General features: G+C 39.5%; 2 protein-coding genes across 8 annotated transcripts in view; one reads left to right on the top strand and one right to left on the bottom strand.

The window, feature by feature from the left end:
* Positions 1 to 3,087, bottom strand: part of MED20 (mediator complex subunit 20) — a 123,439-nt gene extending 120,352 nt beyond the window's left edge. For 4 of the 6 annotated variants that reach the window (XM_074310947.1, XM_074310951.1, XM_074310945.1 and 1 more), the window contains exons 1-2: positions 2,954 to 3,087; positions 1,650 to 1,804 (exon numbers count right to left, since the gene is read on the bottom strand). In XM_074310947.1, the coding sequence (XP_074167048.1) occupies positions 1,650 to 1,804; positions 2,954 to 2,967 (169 nt within the window). In that variant the 5' untranslated portion in view covers positions 2,968 to 3,087. The other 2 variants (XM_074310949.1, XM_074310946.1) reach the window with 2 other exon arrangements.
* A 56-nt stretch (positions 3,088 to 3,143) lies between these two features.
* BYSL (bystin like) lies at positions 3,144 to 24,299 on the top strand. 2 transcript variants are annotated; one of them, XM_074310936.1, is made up of 7 exons: positions 3,144 to 3,872; positions 9,234 to 9,402; positions 17,497 to 17,635; positions 18,734 to 18,867; positions 21,139 to 21,299; positions 21,468 to 21,570; positions 23,645 to 24,299. In XM_074310936.1, the coding sequence occupies exons 1-7, from the start codon at positions 3,608 to 3,610 to the stop codon at positions 23,988 to 23,990; spliced, it is 1,317 nt and encodes a 438-aa protein (XP_074167037.1). In that variant the 5' UTR covers positions 3,144 to 3,607; the 3' UTR covers positions 23,991 to 24,299. The 2 variants fall into 2 exon arrangements, with proteins under 2 accessions (XP_074167037.1, XP_074167038.1); XM_074310937.1 differs by having other exon boundaries at positions 3,179 to 3,872; positions 21,166 to 21,299.
* Positions 24,300 to 24,875: the final 576 nt, after the last annotated feature.

Below are 24,875 nucleotides of genomic sequence, written 5' to 3'. Positions count from 1 at the left end.
TTTACATGAATAAAATAAAACTAGAGCATGAAAGTAAATCATTAACTGGGGGGAAATGTTATATTTAGTATCTTTGATATAGGTCTGATATTCAACACATATAAGGAACAAAGACATCTAGCTGCTTACAAGAACTATTCCCCAATAGATAAATGGTTCAAGAAAGAGAACAGACTTCAAAAGAATAACAAACTATTAATTATAAGATTATTTGAAATGATTAATAAGAGAAATGCAAACGAAAACAATCCTGAAGTTTCACCTCACACCCAACAAACAGGTCAAGATGACAAAAGAAGAAAAGAGTCAAAGGTGGAGAGCTTCAGAAGAAGCTGCATACTAATAACAATGTTGATAGAACTGTAAGTTACTCAAACAATTTCTGGAAAATAATTTAAAGTTAAGCAAAAAAATTGTTGCCACAAAAAATGTACAACTAAGCTTTAAAAAGAGCTTAAAAACAAAGTTTCATATACTCTAAAATAGTCATAGCAGTATTTTTTGAAATAGCAAAGAACGAGAAACAAAATAGATACCAATAGACAAACTGTGGTACATATTGTCAGAATATTATACGTTAAGAAATGAGAAATACCAAGAATTGAGAGAAGCATTGTCAGAACTGATAGAATAAAGAGAACTAGAAATTCATTTTCACTTCCCAATCGGCCCCAAATAAACAGGCAAAATATAAACAAGATTAACAATGAAAACAGAAAAACAAACAAAAAAATGAAACTAGGGGCAGCTAGGTGGTATAATGGATAGAGCCCCAGCCCTGAATTCAAATCTGGTCCAAACACTTAACCCTTCCTAGCTGAAATACTATATAAATTATAGTGAGTAAGCTTGGCCCTTAAACATAGCTTCCTCCCCTCTTTGTAGAATTAGGAGACTGTGGGCATGCACTATTTCATGTAAAATGATTGGTGAGAATGCTGATTACTACTGCTTTACTGCTTCTTTAAAAAATTTTTCTTTTAAAAGGAATAGCTTGCTAAGCAGAGGAGAGTGGGTAAGGTTATAATTAAAAATTAAAGTAGTATTAAATAAGAGAAAAAACAAATAAGCTTCAAAAATATTTTAAACTTCTAGGTTTTGCCTTACCAGTTAAATTGTAAATATCTTCTTAAAATACTCTTTAACATGTGTATTATAACACTTTTCCTCAAAGCATTTTCACATCTATAATCTCATTTGATCTCCAAAATAACCCTTTAAACAGATGCTGACAAAACAGAGATTTGTCCAAGCTCACAAAACAAGTTAATAGAGAAAGGACCACAATCTCCTCTCTCCCAGTCTGTGGTTCTTTTTATCATTTCTACTTTTATATTTTCATCCAAAGCCTTAGTATAGAGTTTCCTTCCCACAGTGTATGGAGACAAAAACAACAAAGCTAAGTGTTAGGATTCAGAGTGGCAGTATAGGGAGGTCCAAGACAGGACATTCTTTGGGGAAAACAAAATACCCACCCCCCCTCCAAGATTTCTTCTTACTTCCCAATCCCTTCAGTGGGGGGTGGGGGGGAAGAGGGAGGGAAAAAAAACAACCCCAGTGTCAGCCGTTCAGAAATACAGAATAGCAGCATTTGGTGCATCTATTAGGTCTGAACAAGATTCCAGCTGTCCTACTTACCACACACTGACCTTGGCTGCCCATGGTAGAAGCTGCTGTGTGGTAGGTCTCACAGTCCACGCAGAATGTCCCCTGCTTCTCTGCCCCTAGCAGTTCCAACTTCCTGGTCAGGAGCTCCACGGTCTGCTGGACACTCTTACCCTCGGCCACGGGCATCTGAGATACACTAGAAGGGGAGGGATGAGCCTTCAGGGACCAATAAATGCAAACAGGGTCCCCAAGCTTCTCATCCAACAAAGGAAGCTGGAAGCCCCAGGTGCCAACCCAGCCAGACTCCCATCCCTCATAGCAGCTGCCACTGCTCAAATGTAGGAAACAAAACACTATAAGCAGTTTGTGTGTGACTCTGGGCCCAATGGAACCTCTCCAGAGGGGAGAAAGGAAGCTAAAGAGATGGGGAGTCAGATCTCGAATGATCCCAATGCAGCAGATATCTTTTGTTTCTCGCTTTTGACCAATTTCTCTTAGTTTTCATACACTTTCCCTAACCGTGCCAGGTCCTAGAAGATTGCTGCTTGAATTGTGGAGTCTACTAATAGCAAGTAACAATTTGAAAAGTGCCAATAACTCTAGAAAGCTCTCAGGTATGGAGCCAAAACAGCTGAGAACTTATTTGATGCTTTTCTTCGGTCAAGAAGAATTTACTAAATGTTCCGTGTGAGTCCCTGCGCTAATCACAGAGACAGAAGGAAATCCGGGGTTGACAAAGATACGGGAAGCCAGGCACAGAGGTGGCGTTTTCTCCTCCTCCTCGGCAGCGCGCTGAGACTTCGCAGCCTGGCCCAACGGCGTTCCCCATCAGTGTCAGGGACGGTGCGCTCTCCGGCAGTCCCGGAAAGACGGTCACGTCAGCTCAGGCCCGAGTTCAGTGCCCGTCCTCGGCCAGCTCCACGGCCGAGCGTAACTGGCAGCAGGCCAGGGCGGGGAGGAAGAAAGGCTGAAAGCCGACCCCCATCATTCCCCTTCCCACAAAAAGGAACTAGATTTAACGTCTCCCAACAGCTCTCAAAGCTATAACTTTTAAAAAAAATCTACCAAAGCCACTCGCAAACTCAGCCCTCACCCCGCCCTGCCCCCGGCAGCCCCCCGGGGGAGGGGCGAGAGCGGATAGAGGGAAGTGCCCTCCCCACCCCAAACCCGGGCATCTCACACCCACCCACCCCATCAAGGTCTGGGCGAAATGGGAGGGGTCGGGAGGAGGCCTATGCGAGGACGCTACGCCTTCTCTGTCCTCCTTCCGCGGTCCAAAGGAACTCGCGACTTCTCCCTGCCCAAAAGAACCTTCCCCCGCCACGTGGGCCGCTCGCGTCCCTACCATGTCACGCCCATGCTGCCGGGCCACACGGGAGTGTGTGTCCGAGAAATCCGACACTGCGGCCTCGCCTCCCCTCCGCTTTCCCCGCTGGAAGCCCCACTTCCAGGCCTAGATGGGATGAACGGAAGAGTGGGGGACAGAGAAGGGGGTGGGGTAAAGGAGGAAAGAAAGGAATCGGGAAGTGATGCATTAAATCGGGACCCAGAAGTGACGTATAAAACAAAGCGTCCCCCAAGGAGCATGGGCGTGGCGGAGATGCCGGGGCTTGGGCGGTGCCCAAGAGCGGGAGCTCCGCCCACCCTCCCCTAAGGCACGGCAGAAGATTTCTAGGAATTGACTTGCGATCTGAATGCTGATCTCGAGAAGACAGAATAAATTCAAGCTGGGCTACAACTTCAGAGAACAATTAGGAGTCCAATTTAGATAACGCAGGTTTAAAGCGGGCCCGAGTGATTTCTAACTTCAGGGGGCGGGGCCAAGGGTAGCGCCGAAGCTGTTTCCGGCCTCCGACCGCTTGGAGGCGCTGCTTTTTAACAATGGAGCGTGTCTTGTTAGTCTGGGAGGGGCGGAGTATTACGCGATGCTCGGCGCCGGCACAGTCCTGATTGCTACCCGTTCCCCACGTGTGTTTTAGAGGTGGAAGTAGTGAACACCATGCCCAAGATCAAGCCGTCTCGTAAGGCTGGAGGGCAGGCAAAGCATGCCCCGTTGGCGGACCAGATCTTGGCGGGGGACTCCGTACAGCCCGGAAGTCGGGAGAAACGGAGGAGCCGCGGCCGCGGGACGGAGGAAGAAGAGTACGTGGGGCCGCGGCTGAGCCGGCGGATCCTGCAGCAGGCGCGAGAGCAGCAGGAGGAGCTGGAAGCGGAGCATGGCTCGGGTGACAGGACAGCGCCGAGAAAATTCACCACGAAGCTGGGTGAGTGAGGGGGTCGAGCCCGGTGTCCGCTGAAAATCGGGGACGGGGAAGGGGAGCCGCCGAGAAACAGCGCCAGACTCTACAGCTTTTGACACGGGGATCACCTCCCCTTTTTCTTATTATGTTTTCTAGATTTTGGTGGGACTATTTTGTCTCAAATACATCCAGATTCTTTGCCTGCCTGACAACTTTTTTAGTCTTCTTTGCCGGACCTTTCTCCAGGCGAAGCCCTCCCAAACCTCTGAGCGGTGCTCTCTTATTCCTCTCTGCTTTCCTTTGGGGGGTCTCTAGCTGTGGTGGATTCCACGAGAGCCTAGGGAATGGTTCTTAGATTTGTTCTCCAGCCTTACTCTCCAGTCTCCCGTCTCCATTGTCGGATATCTCCTTTGGGCATCCCACGGAGTCTTCCAAGTCCTTGTGTCCAAACCGGAACGCGCCCTTGCCTCTCAAACGCTAATGTCGCTATCGATGTCAGGAACCTGGGCAGCTGGGGCGTCGCTCCTTGTCACCCCGCTGTGTGAGAAGTTCTGTGTGTCCCGGGCCTCCTCACCTCAGGCTGCCTTCAGCGGCACGCCAAACTGTCCTTCCTCCAGTCCGGACAGTTCCGCACTCAGTAAACGCCAGTCTTAGAGTCCGGTATGATCTCCTCTGACTTCTAAAGCTTTTCATCACCTGCTCCCTTCCTACCTCTGTGACCTCTTGACATCTTAGGATTTTCCATATGTAAGAACTCTTGCTGTTTCTTGATCTTGACGCTCCATATTTTTACTCCTGTTTCGTTGACTCTCCCTTATGTCTATGACTTTTTCCCCTCATCTCTGCAACGTGGGTTCCCTGCCTTCAGTTTGAAATGAAAAATCCCACCTTTAAGAAGCTTTTCCCAATCCCCCTAAATGCTTTCTCCCCTACAATTGTGTCTAGTTTTTCCCCCGTGTATTTTTGTACATGCTTGTTTACATGTTGTCTTTTCCATTAGATTGCATTCCTTGGAAACCTCTGTTGTTTTGCTTTTATATAACCAGTGCTTAGTAGAGTGTCTTACACACAAAGAACACTTAATAAATGTTTTTAATTAATGATCAGTCATAGTGGCAAGGAAGACATGACAGGGAGAGGGGACTCCAACAGTGACATTCATTCACTTCCCTTTCCTTCGCATTGGATTACCCGGAATTTTGTATATTGTTAAGATCTTAGAGATCATCTGGTAAGTAAAAAGTGCCAAATTTTTCATTTGTTTGTTTACATCTATTATTTAATTAAACTTTTTATCCTTGATCTCTCTGCTGCATTTCCTACTGCCGGCCACTCTCTCCTCCTGGACACTCACTCATTCTTTATTTTTTTCAGACATTTCACTCTCTTGGTTCTCCTTCATGTGTGACCACTTCTTTGCTGAATCATGATCCATGATCTTAAGTCTAGCTAATCAACAGAAAACTAAATCAAGCTCTTATTTGTAGCATTTACCAGTTTCTAAGATGTAAATCCTTATGCTGAAAATTTAACAGTCACAAGGGCTTGTTAGAGCTAGCTCTAGCATACCTCTGGTGTATCACAAGATTATCTTCTGGGCATCATGTCTTTTGGTCTATTCAGGTTAAGATCACATTTATTATGAAAATTATATCAAATATAAGTCTACTCTTCTAAATGTTAGCTAAATAAAGTAAAAATGTCTAGACATATAGACAGCGAAATTTTTTATGCATTTACTATGTACCAGATACACAAATGATTACTCTCAGATCTATCTAATCCTAGTCTTTATCTTGAACTTCTGCTCTACATCTATAACTGCCCATAGCATTTCACACTGGCTGTCCCATAGGCATCTAGAGTTCAATATATTACATACAGATCTCACTTACATACATATCTTTATCCTAGAATTGAGTCTTTTTCTTAACTTCCTTGTATCTGTTTTCCATTCATCCAGTTTCACATCCTTTACATTCTGAACTCCTTCATTCACACATCCATTCAGTATCCAAATCTTATCATTGCTACATCCACATCTCTCATAACCTTCCCTTTCTGCCACCCTTTTACCTAGGTTATTGCAATAACCTTTTGATTCGTTTCTGTATCCCAAAGACTTCCTACTCTCCTGTCTACTCTCTACACAGGCACCAAACTGTTTTTCCTAAAGTATGAACTTTCTGTTATGTCCTGTGTACCAATCAACTACTGTGAACACTGATCAACTAGTCTGTTTCTTAGCCAGTACCAAATGGTTTTGATGACCACTGCTTTATAATATAATTTTAGATCTGGAACTGCTAGGCCACCTTCATTTGTTTTTTGTTTTTTTAGTTCCCTTGAACGTCTTGACCTTTTGTTCTTCCAGATAAATTTTGTTGTTATTTTTTCTAGGTCAGTGAAATAGTTTCTTGGGAGTTTGGTATAGTACTAAATAAATAGATTAGTTTAGATAGTATTGTCATCTTTATTATATTCACTTGATCTATCCAAGAGCACTTGATATTTTTCCATGTGTTAAATCTGATTTTATTTGTGTGGAAAGTGTTTTGTAGTTTTGCTTATATAGTTCCTGACTTTCCCTTGGCAGATAGATTCCCAAATATCTTATATTATCGACAGTTATTTTAAATAGAATTTCTCTTTGTATCAAATCCAAAAACCCCAGCTTTTGGCACAAGAACTCACTATTTGACAAAAACTGCTGGAAAAATTGGAAACTAGTATGGCAGAAACTTAGCATTGATCCACACCTAACACCATTTACTAAGATAAACTTGAAATGAGTTCATGATGTAGACATAAAGAATGATATAATAAATGAATTAGAAGAACATAGGATAATTTACCTCTCAGATATATGGAGGAGGAAGGAATTTGTGACCAAAGAAAAACTAGAGATCATTATTGATTACAAAATAGATAACTTTGACTATATTAAATTAAAAAGTTTTTGTATAAACAAAACTAATGCCGATAAGATTAAAAGGGAAGCAATAAACTGGAAAAACATTTTTACATTCAAAGGTTCTGATAAAGGCCTCATTTCTAAAATCTATAATTAACTCATATTTATAAGAGTTCAAACCATTCTCCAATTGATAAATGGTCAATATGAACAGTTTTCAGATGAAAAAATTGAAACTATGTCTAGTCATATGAAATGGTGCTCCAAATCATTATTGATCAGAGAAATGCAAATTAAGACAACTCTGAGATACCACTACACACCTGTCAGATTGGGCTAAGATGATAGGAAAAGATAATGATGAATGTTGGAGGGGATGTGGGAAAACTGGGACACTGATGCATTGTTGGTGGAGTTGTGAATGCATCCAACCATTCTGGAGAGCAATTTGGAACTATGCTCAAAAAGTTATCAAAATGTGCATACTCTTTGACCCAGCAGTGTTACTCCTGGGCTTATATCCCAAAGAGATCTGAAAGGAGGGAAAGGGACCTATATGTGCAACAAGATTTGTGGCAGTCCTCTTTGTATGGGCAAAAAACTAGAAACTGAGTGGATGCCCATCAATTGGAGAATGAATAAATTATGGTATATGAATGTTATGGAATATTATTGTTCTGAAAGAAATAACCAGCAGTGTGATTTTAGAGACACCTGGAGAGACATGAACTGATGCTGAGTGAAATGAGCAGAACCGGGAGATCATTATACATGGCAACAAGAAGACTAAACCATGATCAGTTCTGTTGATATGGCTCTCTTCAACAATGAGATGATTCAAACTAGTTCCAATTGTTCAGTGATGAAGAGAACCATATTCACCCAGAGAAAGGCCTGTGGGAACTGAATGTGGATCTCAACGTAGCATTTTCACGCTTTCTGTTGATGTTTGCTTGCATTTTGTTTTCCTTCTCAGGTTTGTTGGTTTTTGTTTTTTTTCCTTTCTAGATCCAATTTTTCTTGTGCAGCAAGATAACTATATAAATATATATACATATATTGGATTTAGCATATATTTTAATATATTTAACATGTATTGGACTATCTGCCACCTAGGGGAGGAGGTGAGGGGAAGGAGGGAAAAATTTGGAACAGAAAGTTTTGCAAGGATCTATGTTCAAAAATTACCTGTTAGGATTACCAGGTGAGAACTCAGGTTGTCTGGACAGTGACAAGATGAGAATTCAGGTTGACTTGACAGTTCTCTGGCTCAGACCTTTGGTTCAGGCCTTTAAAGGGAGTTTACACCTTAGGAATTCTAGGAGGAACAAGCTCATTGGTTGAAGTGGTTCTTCCCAGAAGCCCTTGCATTATCCCACGCCCATTCTCTGGGAGGATAAAAAGAGGCAACATTGAGCCTGGAGAGCAATCTGGATTGGGGAAGGACAAGAGCTGGAGGAGATTCAGAGCCAGGATTCAAGAAAAAGAAGAAGCTGGCTGGAGGTTCCAGAAGCCTCCCAAGAAACCTGCTCATAGAGGAAAAGATTATACAGAAAAGAAATCTCCTCCCAGAGAAGGATTACAACTGAGAGAGGATCAGAACTTTACAATTACCCATGCAAATGTTTTGTAAATAAAAAGCTTTAAAAATAATAATAGCAAAATATAAGCTTTCTATACTTCCTATACTCAGTAAACTCATCTGGTATATAAAGTTTTTAATCTACTTGGTGGTCCTTCCAGGAAATACCATTCTTGTTTTTTTCCCATTCTGCTTCTAGTCTGTAGTTTCACACTGTATTCTTCCCTTTGGGTTTCACCTTTCTTTTTTTCAAAATTTAACTCAAGTACTGCTTTCTCCATGAAGCCTTTCCTGGTCTCTCCCTATCTGCCAATGTCCTTTCCTAGGGGAAAAAAAAGCAATTATTGTATTTATTTTACATATACACTTGTTGACTCCTTTGATAGTATGTAAGCCCTTTGAGGGCAGAGATCATTTGATTTTTGTATTCGTTTCCCCAGTGCCTTGTCATTATATTGTAGTGAGCATTCTATAAACTGTTCTCTGCTGTCTGCTCATTTCATCCTGCATCTTTTCAGATTTCTTTGAAACCATCTCTTTCCTCAATTCTTAGGGCACACTGATATTCCACTATATCCATGTTCCATCCATGTTTGGTCATTTCCCCAATTTGTGGACTCCCTTTAATTTCCAGTTCTTTGCTACTTTAAAAAAGAGCTGTCACAATTATGGGCCCTTAATTGTGTCCTAATAATTGTTACTGTTTCATGTGTGTTTAGCTTGTTTATAAACTCTACAAGGCAGTTTGACTAAAACGTCATCTGTTTCCTCCACATCAGGTTGTGCAGTACAGCAAAGAGAAACTACTTAACAAATACTTGTGGAACTTGAGTTTAAGTTGTGTCTTCCCTCATGACCTTTCACCATATTCACTGCTCTCCTCCTATAGGCCCAGGAGCCCAAGTTGGTGAATCAGATGGAGAGGATGAGGATGAAGAGTGGCCAACCTTGGAGAAGGCAGCAGAAATGGTGGGATCAGGCTATGACTCTGAGGTAGTTGTCAATCCTGAAGATGAGCGTGCCATTGAGATGTTCATGAACAAGAATCCTCCACTCAGGTAGGGTTAGATTGAAACAGTGGGGTAACTGGATCCCAGTGGGAAATTCTGATTGTTAGTTGATTACAAGGATATATTTTTTATCCTCACTAATGAAGACACTTCAGATCTTTTGAAAGGAATCAGGTCAATATCAGATGGAAGAACACAAGTTAAGATGGACTAAAGACCAGAATGAATTCAGGATACTATGAAAAGCCTCTAGATACATTTGGGTGCAGACTTCTGGCATAACTATAGTTAACATAAGTATACAGACCATCCTATCTAGGGATTATTTAAGACTTGATTTGATTCCTTTCCTATATTTACCTAGGCCAAGGCCATATGAACTTAAAAAAATTATAGGATTTTGTAGTGTTTTCAAGGAAAGCTGTACCAGATAAATTAATAGATGCTGTGTTATCTGTGAGAAAGATTGCAACAAATTACTTATTCTATGAAAAGCCCATCTGTAATCTTCACATACTGCCTAATAAAAAGAATACTAGATTCACAGGCTTAATGTTTGCATTTCAATCCTAAATTTTGTTGTTTTTCCAGTTGTCATTTTCCAGAGTCTCATGTTATTACTTCATTCCTTTCTCATCTTCTGACTCTCTCTACATCTCTTCTCCCCTATCTCTAGGTGATAGATTAAAAAGCAAATCGGTTTGCTGATTTTAGAAATGGTTAAATTTATATTCATTATATGTTTCAAGGTAAGGTTGAAACTGGAAAGAGCAAAGAGGAGTATTGAAAGGAACTTTAATTGGTCATCAAGCATTTTTTTTTTTTTTTTTTTTTTTTTTTACTTAGTTTGTTCTTAGTAATTATCTTTTTTTTTTTTAAATTTTATTTTATTTTATAATTATAACATTTTTTGACAGTACATATGCATGGGTAATTTTTTACAACATTATCCCTTGCACTTACTTCAATTCAGATTTTTTCCCTTCCTTCCCCAAACCCCTCCCCCAGATGGCAAGCAGTCTTATATATGTTAAATATATTACAGTATAATTTAGATACAATATATGTGTGTAGAACCGAATTTTTTGTTGCACAGGAAGAATTGGATTCAGAAGGTAAAAATAACAGTTTACATTCATTTCCCATTGTTCCTTTTCTGGATGTAGCTGGTTCTTTCCATCATTAATCAATTGGAATTGGATTAGCTCTTCTCTATGTTGAAGAAATCCACTTCCATCAGCATACATCCTCGTACAGTATCATTGTTGAAGTGTATAATGATCTTCTGGTTCTGCTCGTTTCACTCAGCATCAGTTGATGTAAGTCTCTCCAAGCCTCTCTATATTTCTCCTGTTGGTCATTTCTTATAGAACAATAATATTCCATAACATTCATATACCATAGTTTACCCAACCATTCTCCAATTGATGGACATCCATTCATCTTCCAGCTTCTAGCCACTATGAAAAGGGCTGCCACAAACATTTTGGCACATACAGGACCCTTTCCCTTCTCTAGTAGTTCCTTGGGGTATAAGCCCAGTAGTAGTATGGCTGGGTCAAAGGGTATGCACATTTTGATAACTTTTTGGGCATAATTCCAGATTGCTTTCCAGAATGGTTGGATTCTTTCACAACTCCACCAACAATGCATCAGTGTCCCAGTTTTCCCACAGCCCCTCCAACATTCATCGTTATTTGTTCCTGTCATCTTAGCCAATCTGACAGGTGTGTAATGATACCTCAGACTTGTCTTAATTTGCATTTCTCTGATCAATAGTGATTTGGAACACTCTTTCATATGAGTGGAAATAGTTTTAATTTCATCATCTGAAAATTGTCTGTTCATATCCTTTGACCATTTATCAATTGGAGAATGGCTTGATTTCTTATAGATTAAAGTCAATTCTCTGTATATTTTGGAGATGAGGCCTTTATCAGAACCTTTAACTGTAAAAATTTTTTCCCAATTTGTTACTTCCCTTCTAATCTTGTTTGCATTAGTTTTGTTTGTGCAGAAACTTTTTAATTTGGTGTAATCAAAATGTTCTATTTTGTGATCAATAATGGTCTCTAGTTCTCCCTTGGACACAAACTCCTTCCTCCTCCACAAGTCCGAGAGGTAAACCATCCCATGTTCCTCCAATTTATTTATGATTTCGTTCTTTATGCCTAAATCTTGGACCCATTTTGATCTAATCTTAGTATGTGGTGTTAAATGTGGGTCCATGCCTAGTTTCTGCCATACTAATTTCCAGTTTTCCCAGCAGTTTTTGTCAAATAGTGAATTCTTATCCCAAAATTTGGAATCTTTGGGTTTGTCAAAGATTAGATTGCTATAGATGTACCCTTTTTTGTCCTTTGTATCTAATCTGTTCCACTGATCTACCGGTCTATTTCGTAGCCAATACCAAATGGTTTTGGTGACTGTTGCTTTATAATATAGCATCAAGCATTTATTTTAAGTATTTACTAGGTAAACGGTGTGCTAAATGTTGGGGATATAAAGTAGGCTGAAAACATAGTCCCTGCTCTTAAAAGAACTCATACTCTAATGGGGAAGAGAACAGTTAAATAAATGTATATGTAAGGTATGTCCAGAGTAAATTGAGAGTAATCTCAGAGAGAAAGCACTAGCTGTAAGGGCCTTCTGCAGAAGATGAGATTTGAGCTGAGTCGTGAAGGAAGCCAGAAGATAAAATGGAGGGTGGAGAGCATTTTAGTAAAAGAGTGTGGGGGAAGAGACAGGCAATGGGAAATCAGGAATGGGAAGAACAGCAAGAGGGCCAGTGTCTTGAGTTTTAGGCAGAGTAAGTGGAAGAGAATGAAGTATAAAAAAACTGAAAAAAGTACAAAGGAAGGGGCCAGATTGTGAGTGGCTTTAGATACCAGGGTGTTTTAGGGATGATCCTTAGAGCTCATCTAATCTAACCAACCCTCTCATTTTGTAGCTGAGAAAAATTAGCCCCATAGAAGTTGCATGATTTATATAAAATCACATAGCAAATAAACCCCAGAGCTAAGATTTGAACTGTAGTCATCTGACTCCAAGTTAAAGGATTTTTCCACTAGAGCACAGGGGTGGCACAAAGTGGAGACGATTAATGAAGCTCTTTTGGATGGAGAGAAGCTTAGAAGTAAACTAGGAAGAAAGGAGGGAAGAGCCAAAGATTATCACAATTGCTTTGTAGTAGTGGTATTACTATAAAGAGTATCTTTGTATTTGTCTATCAACTGAAGTGTTTATTAAGCAGCTGCTGTGTGCTAAGTCCTGGGATGCTGCAGATATGTCAGATTTTCATCCTTGCCTCTTCTCTTTCCTCTTTTCTATAGTATGCTTTAACCTTTTGGCTCTTTCATGTGGTTTCCTTTTAGGCACTTGAATGCTTCATCAGTCCTCTTTTCCCAGGTGCTCTTTATCTTGTTCTTAGTTCTTTTTCTGTTAGTAGAATACTAGAAGTTTTTTTCCTTTTATTTACAATATGACAGATGTTTCTTCATATACTTTGCTAATTGGCCACCAGAGACTTTAGCAGTTGTGTGCTCAGTATTCCTGTACTCTTGTGTTGTCTCCACACCTTCCTCTTGGGCAAACTCTTTCTCTCTGAATGCTTTATTGGTATGAGTCAACAGTCTTTTGCATAATATGCCCATTCTTTTCTCTAATACTGCCACCATCCTGATACAGGCTCTCAATCACCTTCCTCCTGGATTATTTTAGTATTCTGCTGGTGAATCTGCCTGCTTCAAGTCTCTCCTCATTGGAGTTGATCTGCCACCTACTTATCAAATTGGTCTTCCTAAAATACATGTCTCTTTTCAATATACTTCAGTGGCTCCTTATCACCTCCAGGATCAATTATAAAATCATTTGTCATTCTCTGCCTCTTCTGCCCCAACTTTTACAATCTTCTTATACCTGAAACTCACTCCTTGGTCCCTAGTAACCCTTCCTCTGACTGTTATATACTCATCTCTACTTCCTGGCTTTCCTGATTTCTTTCAAGTCTTAGTTAAAATTCCATTTTTTACAAGAAGCTTTTCCTAATTCCTCTTAATGCTAACTTATCTTCTATATCTCTTATTTGTATAATAGTCCTTTGCTTTTTTTTCCTTTATCATTAGATCGTGAGCTTTCTTTGGGCAGACATTGCCATTTGCTTTTATTTTTATCACCAGTGCTCAACATAGTTTCTCAACATGCTAAGTTCTTTTTTTTTTTTTTTTTTAATAGCCTTTTATTTACAAGATATATGCATGGGTAATTTTACAGCATTGATAATTGCCAAGCCTTTTGTTCCAATTTTTCCCCTCTTTCCCCCCACCCCCCTCCCCCAGATGGCCGGTTGACCAATACATGTTACATATATTAAAGTATAAATTAAATACAATCTATGTATACATGTCTAAACAGTTGTTTTGCTGTATAAAAAGAATCAAACTTTGAAATAGTGTACAATTAGGCTGTTAAGGAAATCCAAAATGCAGGCAGACAAAAATAGGGGTATTGAGAATTCTCTGTAGTGGCTCATAGTCATCTCCCAGAGTTCTTTCGCTGGGTGTAACTAGTTCAGTTCATTACTGCTCTATTGGAACTGATTTGGTTCATCTCATTGTTGAAGATGGCTACGTCCATCAAAATTTGGAACACAAGATTTTACAAGAATAAATGTTTAAAACTATTTTTGTATGTATTTTGGAAAATAAAAAGCTATTATTTAAAAAAAAAAAAGTGAAGAAGAAGAAGGTGATGATCTATCCAAGAATGGAACATGTTGTCTCTTTAGAATAGTGGACTTCCCACCCCAGGAAGTATTCAAGCAGAGACTGAAGTGCTTCTCCTCAGGAATGTTGTAGAAAGGTTTTCCATATTGAGTGGAAGGTTAGACCTGGAATATATCTTAAGATTTCTTCCTACTTGAAGATTCTTTGATTCTAAGTGACTGACTCTTGACAAGTGAAAAGATAGAAAAACTATCAAAAGCAGTCATTAGGATGCAAAGACCAAGACTACCTAGACTTGTTTAGTATAAATGCAAGGAGGTTTAAATCCTTAAAATCTGATGTGGGCCTCATTGAATTACTGCACAGTGCAATGGTTGGTTTCCATAATGGCCCTGATCATCAGGGAGAGGCTACATATTTTAGAAAAATTTCCATCCAAAATCAATAAAGAATAAACAAGGTAAAATGCTTGAAGTTGTTGGTTTTCACTGTTTCAGATCTTCAGGCATCTATGAGAATGTTCCAGCTATCAGTCCACATAATGTCTCTACACTATCTCAAGATCCCATATGTAGAGCTAAAAGAGACTCCCAGAGACTTTATTCCAACCCCTTTGTTACAAATGAGGAAACTGAAGTCAGACAGGGAGCAGGTACCCAGGCTAGAATTCCACTCAAACTTTTGTGACTCTAAATTTGTCACTTTACATTCTTCCAGGTAGTCTTTGTGAGTTGCTGTGACCAGTAAATAAAACCAGTGCGCTCATAGTTTCCCTGAAAAAGAAATCTTTGCAACAGATTTTTCCAATTAAAAACATATCCAAGGTATTTTAGAAACTGATTTAAATTTATAAGGCTAACAGCCAGGTTCTTATAGATAAATAGTTTTAAAATATGAACACGCAGTTTTCAAAGGAATTGTAGCTAAGGAAGGTCTCTCCTAATAACTAAGCTTCTAGTGATCAGCCTCTCTTAATCCTTCAAGACTAGCCCTCTATTGATAGATCTCTAGTCTGTTGCTGGGCCTGTACTCACAACTTTTTGGACTTGATAGAACTGTTGAGTTTGTTTTACTTCAGGAAGCCAGTTCCAAATTGTTCTCCAGAATTTTTGTACTACTTTTTACCTGTTTTCCCTCATCCCTTCTAGCATTTGTCATTTCTGTTAAGTGTGAGATGGTATCTCAGAGTTGTTTTAATTTGTATTTCCATATTCAATAACAGTTTACAACATTTTTTCATATGACTGGATGGCCTTGAATTTTTTCTAGTGAAAAACTGTCTTTTCACATTCCTTGACAATTTATCAGTTGGGAAAGTTATTTTTATAAATTTGATTCCATTCCATATATATTTGAGGAAGAGGCTTTTATCAGAGCAATTTGCTATAAAATTTTTATTGATATTATTTCATTGTCTGTGGGACATTTCACCAAGATGCACTTTCTGTGATTATCTCTTTTAATTAAACCTAGTTTTACTTTTGCTTTGTCTGAGCTCATGATTACTATCCCTGTATTTTTTTACTTCAGCCAAAGGATAATAGATTTGGCTTAATTTTCTTATTTTGACTCTATCTTTCTATTTCAAGTGTGTTTGTTAAAAAAAACTACTATTGAATTCTAGTTTCTTCCATTCTGCTATCTGCTTCTATTTTTTATGAGCTCATCCCATTCATATTTAAAGTTATGATTTTTAACTGTATATTTCCCTCCATCTTATTTTCTTATTTTTGTCTATGCCTCTCTCTCTTTATTCTATCCCTCCTCAAAAGTCTGTTTTACTTCTGATCACTGGCTCCCCCTTTTTTTTTTTTAAATTTATTTTTTAGGTTTTATAATTATAAGTTTTTTTGACAGTATATATGCATGAGTAATTTTTTAAAATAACATTATCCCTTGTATTCATTTTTCCAAATTTTCCCCTCCCTCCCTCTACTCCCTCCCCTAGATGACAGGCAATCCCATACATTTTACATGTGTTACAATATAACCTAGATACAATATATGTGTGTAAATCCAATTTTCGTGTTTCACGTTAAGTATTAGATTCCAAAGGTATAAGTAACCTGGGTAGACAGACAGTAGTGCTAACAGTTTACATTCACTTCCCAGTGTTCCTTCTCTGGATGTAGTTGTTTCTGTCCATCATTGATCAACTGGAAGTGAGTTGGATCTTCTTTATGTTGAAGATATCCACTTCCATCAGAATACATCTTCATACAGCATTGTTGTTGAAGTGTATAATGATCTCCTGGTTCTGTTCATTTCACTCAGCATCAGTTCATGCAAGTCTCTCCAAGCCTTTCTGAATTCATCCTGCTGGTCATTTCTTATAGAGCAATAATATTCCATAACCTTCATATACCATAATTTACCCAACCATTCTCCAATTGATGGGCATCCATCATCTTCCAGTTTCTAGCCACTATGGAAAGGGCTGCTACAAACATTTTGGCACACACAGGTCCCTTTCCCCTCTCTAGTGTTTCTTTGGGATATAAGCCCAATAGCAGCACTGCTGGATCAAAGGGTATGCACAGTTTGATAACTTTTTGGGCATAGTTCCAAATTGTTCTCCAGAATGGCTGGATTCTTTCACAGCTCCACCAGCAATGTATTAGTGTCCCAGTTTTCCCACATCCCCTCCAACATTCATCATTATTTGTTCCTGTCATCTTAGCCAATCTGACAGGTGTGATCACTGCTTCCCTTAATCTATACTACCTTTTACCATTCTGTGGTCCCCTCTCCTCCCTCCTTTTTTTCTTATCCCCTTCCCCTCTTATTTCCTTTTTGGGTAAGGTAGATTTCTATATTCACCTCAGAGAGACACAGAGACAGAGAGTTCTTCCCTTTTTGAACCAATTCTACTAAGTAAATTTCAAGTATTGACTATTACTCCCCCCATTTTCCAATCTCCATAATAAAAACTCATCCTTGCATACCTCTTTTATTTGAGATAATTTCCCCCATTCTACCTTTCCCATTCCATTCCTCCCAGGGCATCCTTCTTTCTCACTCTTTCATTTTTTAAAATCATTCCAACATAATTGACTCACACTCATGCCCTTAGCCTATGTATACTGCTTCTAATTGCCATAATAATGGTAAAGTTCTTAGGAATTATATTTATTAACTTCCCAAGTAGGAATATAAGTGGTTTAACTTTAGTTAGTCTCTTATGATTTCTCTTTCATATATACTTTGTTATGCTTCTCTTGAGTTTTGTGTTTGAAAGTTAAATTTTCTATTCAGCTCTGGTCTTTTTATCAGGAATATGGCAGTTACCTTCTGATCTGCCACCCTAAGTATTTTATTATCCAAGTGAAAGTTGAGGAATATGGAATCAGGTAATCTGTGTGAAAATTAATTCCATCTGACTTGTTACCACCATTGCCCCTGTTCCTTCCGCCCTTAGGCGAACACTGGCAGACATCATCATGGAGAAATTGACAGAGAAGCAAACAGAAGTGGAAACTGTTATGTCTGAGGTATCAGGCTGCCCTATGCCCCAGCTGGACCCCCGGGTTCTTGAAGTGTACAAGGGTGTCAGAGAGGTAAGAGCTCTGACATTGAGTGGGGGGTAGTGATGGAAAAATCTTAATTTGTGGATCAAACATATAATAGGTGCTTAAATCATGTTTTTTGCTAAAAGACAAAAACAAACAAAACTCCCATAAAACAAAAACAGAAGTTTCCTTCACTTACTCAACAAGGACTAATAAGTAAAAAATGTTATGAAGTGCCTAGTGTGTGCTAAGTGCAGTGCTAAGACCAAAGAATACAAAAAGAAGCAAAATGCCAATCCTGCCCTAAAGAAACTTACAGTCTAATGGGGGAAAAAACTGGCAGCCTAAATCACACAAAGCAAGCTTTGTGTATACAAAATATAGGATAAAGAAGTAATTAACAGAGGGAAGGCACTGGAATTAAAAGAGGTTGGAGAAGACTTCCAGCAGAATGTGGGATTTTATTGGGATTTAAAAGTTGCCAAGGAGGTCAGTGGTTGTGAGCAAGGGAAGGAGAGCATTGCAGAAGTGAGAAATGGAGTGTGTTGAGCACAAAACAACCGGGAGGCCTGTGCCACTGGAACAAAAATATATGTTGGAAAGTAGAAGAAGACTGGAAAGGTAGGAGTGAGTGGGTTATGAAGGGTTTTATCAGATACTTTTTTGTGTGCCAGGCATCATGCGAACTATTAGGAATTCAAAGACAAAATTGAAACAGTCCTTGCCTTCAAGGATCTTAAATTCTCTACAGACAGTAGAACACACAGTAATGTAGGAGTAGAGTTAGTAACTGTTAGATTAAGGTCAGCTTTATATAAGAGGTAACATTTGGGCTGAGAGAAGAAATTAAGACATGCAAGTGAGAAGAGGGGGCATTTAGGCGTATACGCATATGAGATGAGAATGTGTTGGGTAATCGTACTTTTAAATGGGAAAAGGAGAAAGATAGGTAATACTAGAAAGAGGGACTGGAGTCAATATGTGATGAGTTTTAAAAGACAGACAAAAGAATTTGTATTTTACCTTGCAAGCAATAGAGAGTTAGTCCCCAGAAGCTTCTTGAGTGACTTGATGAGAATTGTGTTTTAAAAATATTGATTCTCATTTATAATTCATGGTTTCCCTCTGACTTTCCCTTCACCACAGGTGTTATCCAAGTACCGGAGTGGCAAACTTCCGAAAGCATTTAAAATTATTCCCGCTCTCTCCAATTGGGAGCAGATCCTCTATATCACAGAACCAGAGAGCTGGACTGCAGCTGCCATGTACCAAGCCACCAGGTAAAAGGGACCCAAAATAGGTTAGGATCAATATAGAGAGGAGGCCCTCCCTTTTGTTGCCATGCTAACCCTGACTTGCCCTAACTCTTCTCATTCTGTAGTCTCTTAATCATATGGTTTGTCACCTTTTGGCCCCTCTGTTCTATTTCATTTCAGTTCAACCTATTATGTATATTTCATTGGTGGGCACTTGGGAAACAAAGACAGAAAGGGGAAGGGAATAAGCATTTTTTTATAGTACCTACTTTGTGCCAAGCACTATGCTCAGACTTTACAGATATTTGATTCTCACAACTCTTCAAGAGGACCAGCACTCTTACCACTTACCAGCTGTCTAATACCCAAGATGAGACACAGCCTGTGCCTTCAAAGAGCATTTAATTGAGGATTGTGTGGGAGATTCAAACAAAATGTTCTGTGAGCTGGACCTTGAAGAGAATCAGAGCAGGAAGAGGAAAGCAGAAATGATGGGTGATGTAAGGATTAGCTGGCAAATTTGCCCAAAGGCATTGATAGGAGCTAAGTGTTGGACAAGGTCAGAGACTAGCTCATAGATATTCTGCCTCAATTATACAGTGAATGGAGAAGACCAGATTGAAATAAGGCTAGAAAGTTCATTGAAAACCAAATTGTAGAAGACTAAAAAGCCAAGGATTTTGCATTTTTATTCTACAGCCCACAGGGAGTCCTAAAAGAATCTTATTGTTATATCTATATCTTAAGAAAATTATTTTGGCAGAATGTGATAGCTGGACTGAAAAAGATTGAAACTGGGAAGCTGCTGTCCACTTAGGCATACTGATCTTCCAAGTTGGTTATTTTCCCTGCTCCCTTGGCAATGATCTAGGTGGACTGACTATGGAAGAAAAGTTCTCTGGGAGGCAGAAATAGGTAGGGATCCAGAGGGTCATTGATTTATTCAGAAGACATCTGGTCAGACCTCTTTATTTGGCAGATGAGGAATGGAAATCCAGTTAGGTGAAGTGACTTGCCTGAGGCCACATAACAAATGGCAGAATAAGGATCAAACAAAGGTTCTCTGATGCTACCTCCCAGGTTCTTTCTACAGTATTCATGGCAGCCCTGGTGTAAAGTACCTGGGATTTCTCCTACAGAACTGCAGGAAAGATAAACTTTTTAATTTTAAGCCAGTGTTTTGTCCATAGTATCCAGAGTGGTTTGTAAAGAATCAGGCTCTTTTTAACAAGAACATCAATAATGATATTAGCATTCCCCATTCATCTAGTGCTTAGCAGTTTATAGAGTTCTTGCTTTAAAATCCCATCCGTGAGTTTTCAGATTAAGAAATCAAAGCTATCAATCATCACAGGGAAAAAAAAAAAAACACTCTAAGTTAGTATTGATTAGAGAAATACAAAATAAAACAACTCCGAAATACCTCCTCATATGATGGAAAAGGAAAATGATAATTGTTAGAGGAGACATGGCAAAACTGGGACACTAATGCACTATTGGTAGAATTGTGAACTTACAAAGTCATTCTGATACATAATTGTGATGGAATACTATTGTGCTATTAGAAATAACAAGCAGGATGATTTCAGAAAAAAACTGGAAAAGATTTTGTGAACATTGTACACCTTAACAGCAATATTGTACAATAATGAACGGAAAATGGTTTAGCTATTCTCAGCAAAACAATAATCCAACAATCCCAAGACAAGATTAGTGATGAAATATGTTATCCACTTTTAGAGAAAGAATTGATGGCATCAGAAGACAGACCAAAAAGCATTGTATTTTTCTTTTCCTTTTCCCTTTTCCTTTTTCCCATTTCCTTCTTCCCTCTATACCTTCCTTTTTTCCTTATTAACTTCTTTCTTTTCTATATTCTTTCTATCACAAAACTATTGATATGGAAATATATTTTATATGACTTTACATGTATAATCTGTATCAGATTATATGCCATTTTAAGGATAGAGGGAAGGGCGGCAAGTAGGTGGCACAGTGGATAGAGCACCAGCCCTGAAGTCAGGGGGACCTGAATTCAAATGTGATTTCAGACACCTAACACTTCCTGGCAATGTGACTCTGAGCAAGTCACTTAACCCAAATTGCCTCAGCAAAACAAAAAACAAAACGAACCAAAAAAAGGATAGAGGGAAGAGGGGGAATAGAACTTGGAACTCAAAACTTAAAAAAACATTCTGTTAAAAAAAAAACAACTATTTACATGTAATTGAGGAGAAACTATAAAGGGAAAAAAAACATCTTATCTGTGAGTAATCTAGAAACTTCCATACCCAGGATATTCTCATCCAATCTGAAGGATAGGATGGCCCAGCGCTTCTACAACTTGGTGCTCCTTCCTCGTGTGCGAGATGACATTGCTGAATACAAACGCCTTAACTTTCACCTCTACATGGCACTCAAGAAAGCATTGTTCAAGACCGGGGCATGGTTCAAAGGTAGGTCCAAAATGGGCTTTTCTCAGGTGGGTACATTGGTTCCTGGAGCTAAGGTTAGAGTTCTCTTTAAACACTGGACTGATTGTTCCCACCTCTCTCCTCATGTACTCCTTCTCCCCTCAGCTCCCAGTCCTCATGAGTTGATAGTCCTTTCTCTGATCTCCCCAGGGATCCTGATACCTCTCTGTGAATCTGGTACCTGTACCCTTCGTGAGGCCATCATTGTGGGCAGCATCATCACCAAGTGTTCCATCCCTGTTCTGCACTCAAGGTACTGGGGCTCGGTACTGGGGCTCCTGTCAACTCTGCTTAGAACAGCCCTTTCTGTTTGTGTCCATCAGAATGCCCATTATCCTGGATGGTTTAGGGATAGAGTTCCTCCCATGATTCAGATAGGGAAACTGATACAATACTGGGCTGGAAAGTGTGAATCAGACGTCGCTTCTTCCAGCCTCTCCCTTAATCTACTCTTCAGTCTATTGGCTGAGCTTTATTTCTGAGAGTTAGCAGCACTATTCAGTGGAAAGAATCAGAGAATCTCTATTTAAGTCCAGGGTTATTGGCTGAATGAACTATAGACATGTCAAAGAACAGAGCAGGAAGGGACCTCCAAAGTCATCTAGTCCAACTTTCTCATTTATCCATGAGAAAATGGAGACTAGAAGTGAAGTGACGTATTTAAGGTCACAGAGGCAGTAAGTAAACAACTGGGTTATAGGCCCTCTGGTTCTGCTGTGCCTCCATTTCCTCATCTACAAAATAAGGGGATAAAGCCAAGAGGACTTGAGTGCTAATCTAGTCTCAGACACTATATGACCGTCAACAAATCACTTAACTTCATTTGTCTTCATTTCCTCAACTGTAAAATGGAGATAATAGCATGAATTTGTTATGAAGACCAAATGAGATATTTTTAAAAGTAGTTAGCACAATACCTGGCATATAGAAAATGCTTAATAAATGTTTTTTTTTCCCTTTCCATCTTTACTATGCTCAGAGCACTGTGCTAAGTACTGAAGATCCATGTAAAATTTAGGCAGTCTCTACCCTAAAGGACTTTTTCATTTTTAATGGAGCTGACTCCACATATCAAGGGAGTGGAGGTCAAGGAACCATGCCCGTGGCTTGGTAATTCATAAGAGGTTTGATGGATAAATAGAACAGTCTATTAACAGTTCTTTCTAGAAGTGGTGGTGGTGATGGTGATTTAAAGACAGTTCTTGAAAAGGTGATAAGCTGGTATAAGGTGGCTTGGTGAAGATGAGTCAGAGAATGCAGAATCTGGGGGTTGTGCTCTCCCCTGACCTCTGGGTGGTTTAAAAAAGGCTAGAAGGATGAGGACACAAGGATTAAATTAGATGCTATATGTAAATGCATTGTAACCTACAAAGTGCTGTATTATTACAGTGGAAATGAGCTTTGGATTTGAAGAAGGCTCAAATTGAAATCTTAGCTGGGGATAATCACTTATCTTCTATGAGTTTCAATTTTTTTTTTTTCCCTGAGGCAACTGGGGAAAAAGTGACTTGCCTAGGGTTACATAAATAGGGAGTGTTATGCATTTGAGGCCAGATTTGAATTCAGTTCCTCCTGATTTCAAGGCTGGTGCTCTAGCCACTGCACCACCTATGTGCCCCCACCCCCAATTTATCTTTAAAATAGGAGGGTTGGATTATATAGTCTTTAACACTAGAAGGACCAGGTGTATCAGTTGATTAAAAAATACTATAATTTTACTGTGAAATGAAAATGTCCTATCATTCATTTCCTTTGTCTTAACAAATTATTTTAAAATGTATTGCTTCAACTGATGCAGCTTGGGCCTTCAAAGTATTCTTAAATTCCAGTTCTCTTAGTGTTAAAATTACTTTTCAGCCATATGTCCCATGATTTTAGAATCTGTGAACATGCCCCTAAATTTAGAATGTAAAACCAGGGATCATAAAATCATCGATTTAGATTTGGAAGGGTCCTTAGAGGCCATCTAGCCCAATCTCATCATTTTACAGATAAAGAAACTGAGGCCTAAGAGACTTGCCCTGACTCAAATTAAGTGGCCCAGTGGTATTCCCCAGGAATTGATTCTCTTGTACCAATCTGTTCCTATTATTTCTTTAATTATCCAGTGCAAGGCAGCTGTGCTTCTTCGCCCCCTAAGAATTTCCAGTCAATAATGCCCTTCTCCATCCCAACCAAAGTTTTGTCTCTAGTTTGGTCATCTTGTGAGCTTCATAGTCTGTCATCACTTAGTCTGATGATTTTATCTTGTGCTATTTCCTAACTGAAAACCTTTTAAGGGATCAGTGGCACAGATAATCATCTGTTCCTGCTTCTCCTTCCCTCAGTGCAGCTATGCTGAAAATTGCAGAGATGGAATACAGTGGAGCCAATAGCATCTTCCTACGGCTGCTGCTGGACAAGAAGTACGCATTGCCCTTCAGAGTACTGGATGCCTTGGTCTTCCACTTCTTGGCCTTTCGGACAGAGCAGCGAAAGCTGCCTGTTCTTTGGCACCAGAGCCTGCTGACCCTGGCTCAGCGCTACAAAGCTGATCTGACCACAGAACAGAAGGAGGCCTTGCTAGAGCTTCTCCGCCTACAACCCCACCCACAGCTGTCCCCCGAAATCCGGAGAGAGCTGCTCAGTGCCACTGCCCGTGATGTGGAAGGACCTTCTGTGAATATGGACTGAGGTTCTTGAGGATTTGCTTCCCCGGTTTGGTAGAGAAAGAGATAGATGACACAAGAACTACTTTATGAGCTTTTTTCATGGCTCCTAGGACTGTGCGACTTGGAGGCATCTACAGGACAAAACTGAAGTGCTTTGATCTCCCTGATTAGAGTTGAATTATGGTGGCTAAGTGCCTGACAGAATTTCTTCAGGTCCTGTTCTGTTCTAGAACCTGGCAAGTAGTTATACCCTGGTTTGTCATGGAAGAAGTAGTTAGCAGCTGAAGCAAGTGAGTGCTAGATGTGAACACCAAAAAAAGCTGTGTATTTATTTCATTTGTCACGTTGTCTTTGTGCTAGACTCTTCCTACTTCTCTCCCCTTAACAAGCTTTAACTAACAAGGTGTCCATGAAGTGAGGATAATATCAAGATGAGGCTAACACTGAGACTAGAACACTTTTTTACTCTTAGTCACAGAATTTTAGCATTGAAATGGACCTCAATGGCCATCTGGTTTCTATAACTGATAAGTGGCCAATGACTTTTTAAACCAGCTTTCTGGTCAGCCTCTTCCCCCTCGAGACACATACTTTAAATTTGTCTCTTTGTGGCTTCCACCTATTGTACTGTGAGCCAAGCAGTAAGTCTAATCTTTCTTCCATATAATAGCCCTTTAAGTACTTTGAAGATAACTCTTTGCCACCTTCTTGGTTCTTTTTCAGGATAAACATAATTTCCATTATTTTAAAGGGCAGTATTGGACTTGTTATATTTAACCCCAAGAACTAGTAGGAGTTGCAGAGAATTGCATGTTTGAATATTTTCCCAAGTCTCAGTTTTCTCCACTTTAAACATCCCTAGTTATTTCAACCAGTTGTATATCACATGTAGTCTAAAGCTCTTCAG

Source organism: Sminthopsis crassicaudata, chromosome 4 (assembly GCF_048593235.1).
Source record: "Sminthopsis crassicaudata isolate SCR6 chromosome 4, ASM4859323v1, whole genome shotgun sequence".
Taxonomy (NCBI): domain Eukaryota; kingdom Metazoa; phylum Chordata; class Mammalia; order Dasyuromorphia; family Dasyuridae; genus Sminthopsis; species Sminthopsis crassicaudata.
This window is presented reverse-complemented; position numbering and strand designations above follow the sequence as displayed.

Bases quoted from the DNA above. Each gene is read 5' to 3' on its own strand.
- BYSL (XM_074310936.1), top strand. From the start codon at position 3,608: ATGCCCAAGATCAAGCCGTCTCGTAAGGCTGGAGGGCAGGCAAAGCAT. The intron at 3,873-9,233 runs GTGAGTGAGGGG...CTCCTCCTATAG, and splicing joins AAAATTCACCACGAAGCTGG to GCCCAGGAGCCCAAGTTGGT. The intron at 21,300-21,467 runs GTAGGTCCAAAA...TGATCTCCCCAG, and splicing joins GACCGGGGCATGGTTCAAAG to GGATCCTGATACCTCTCTGT.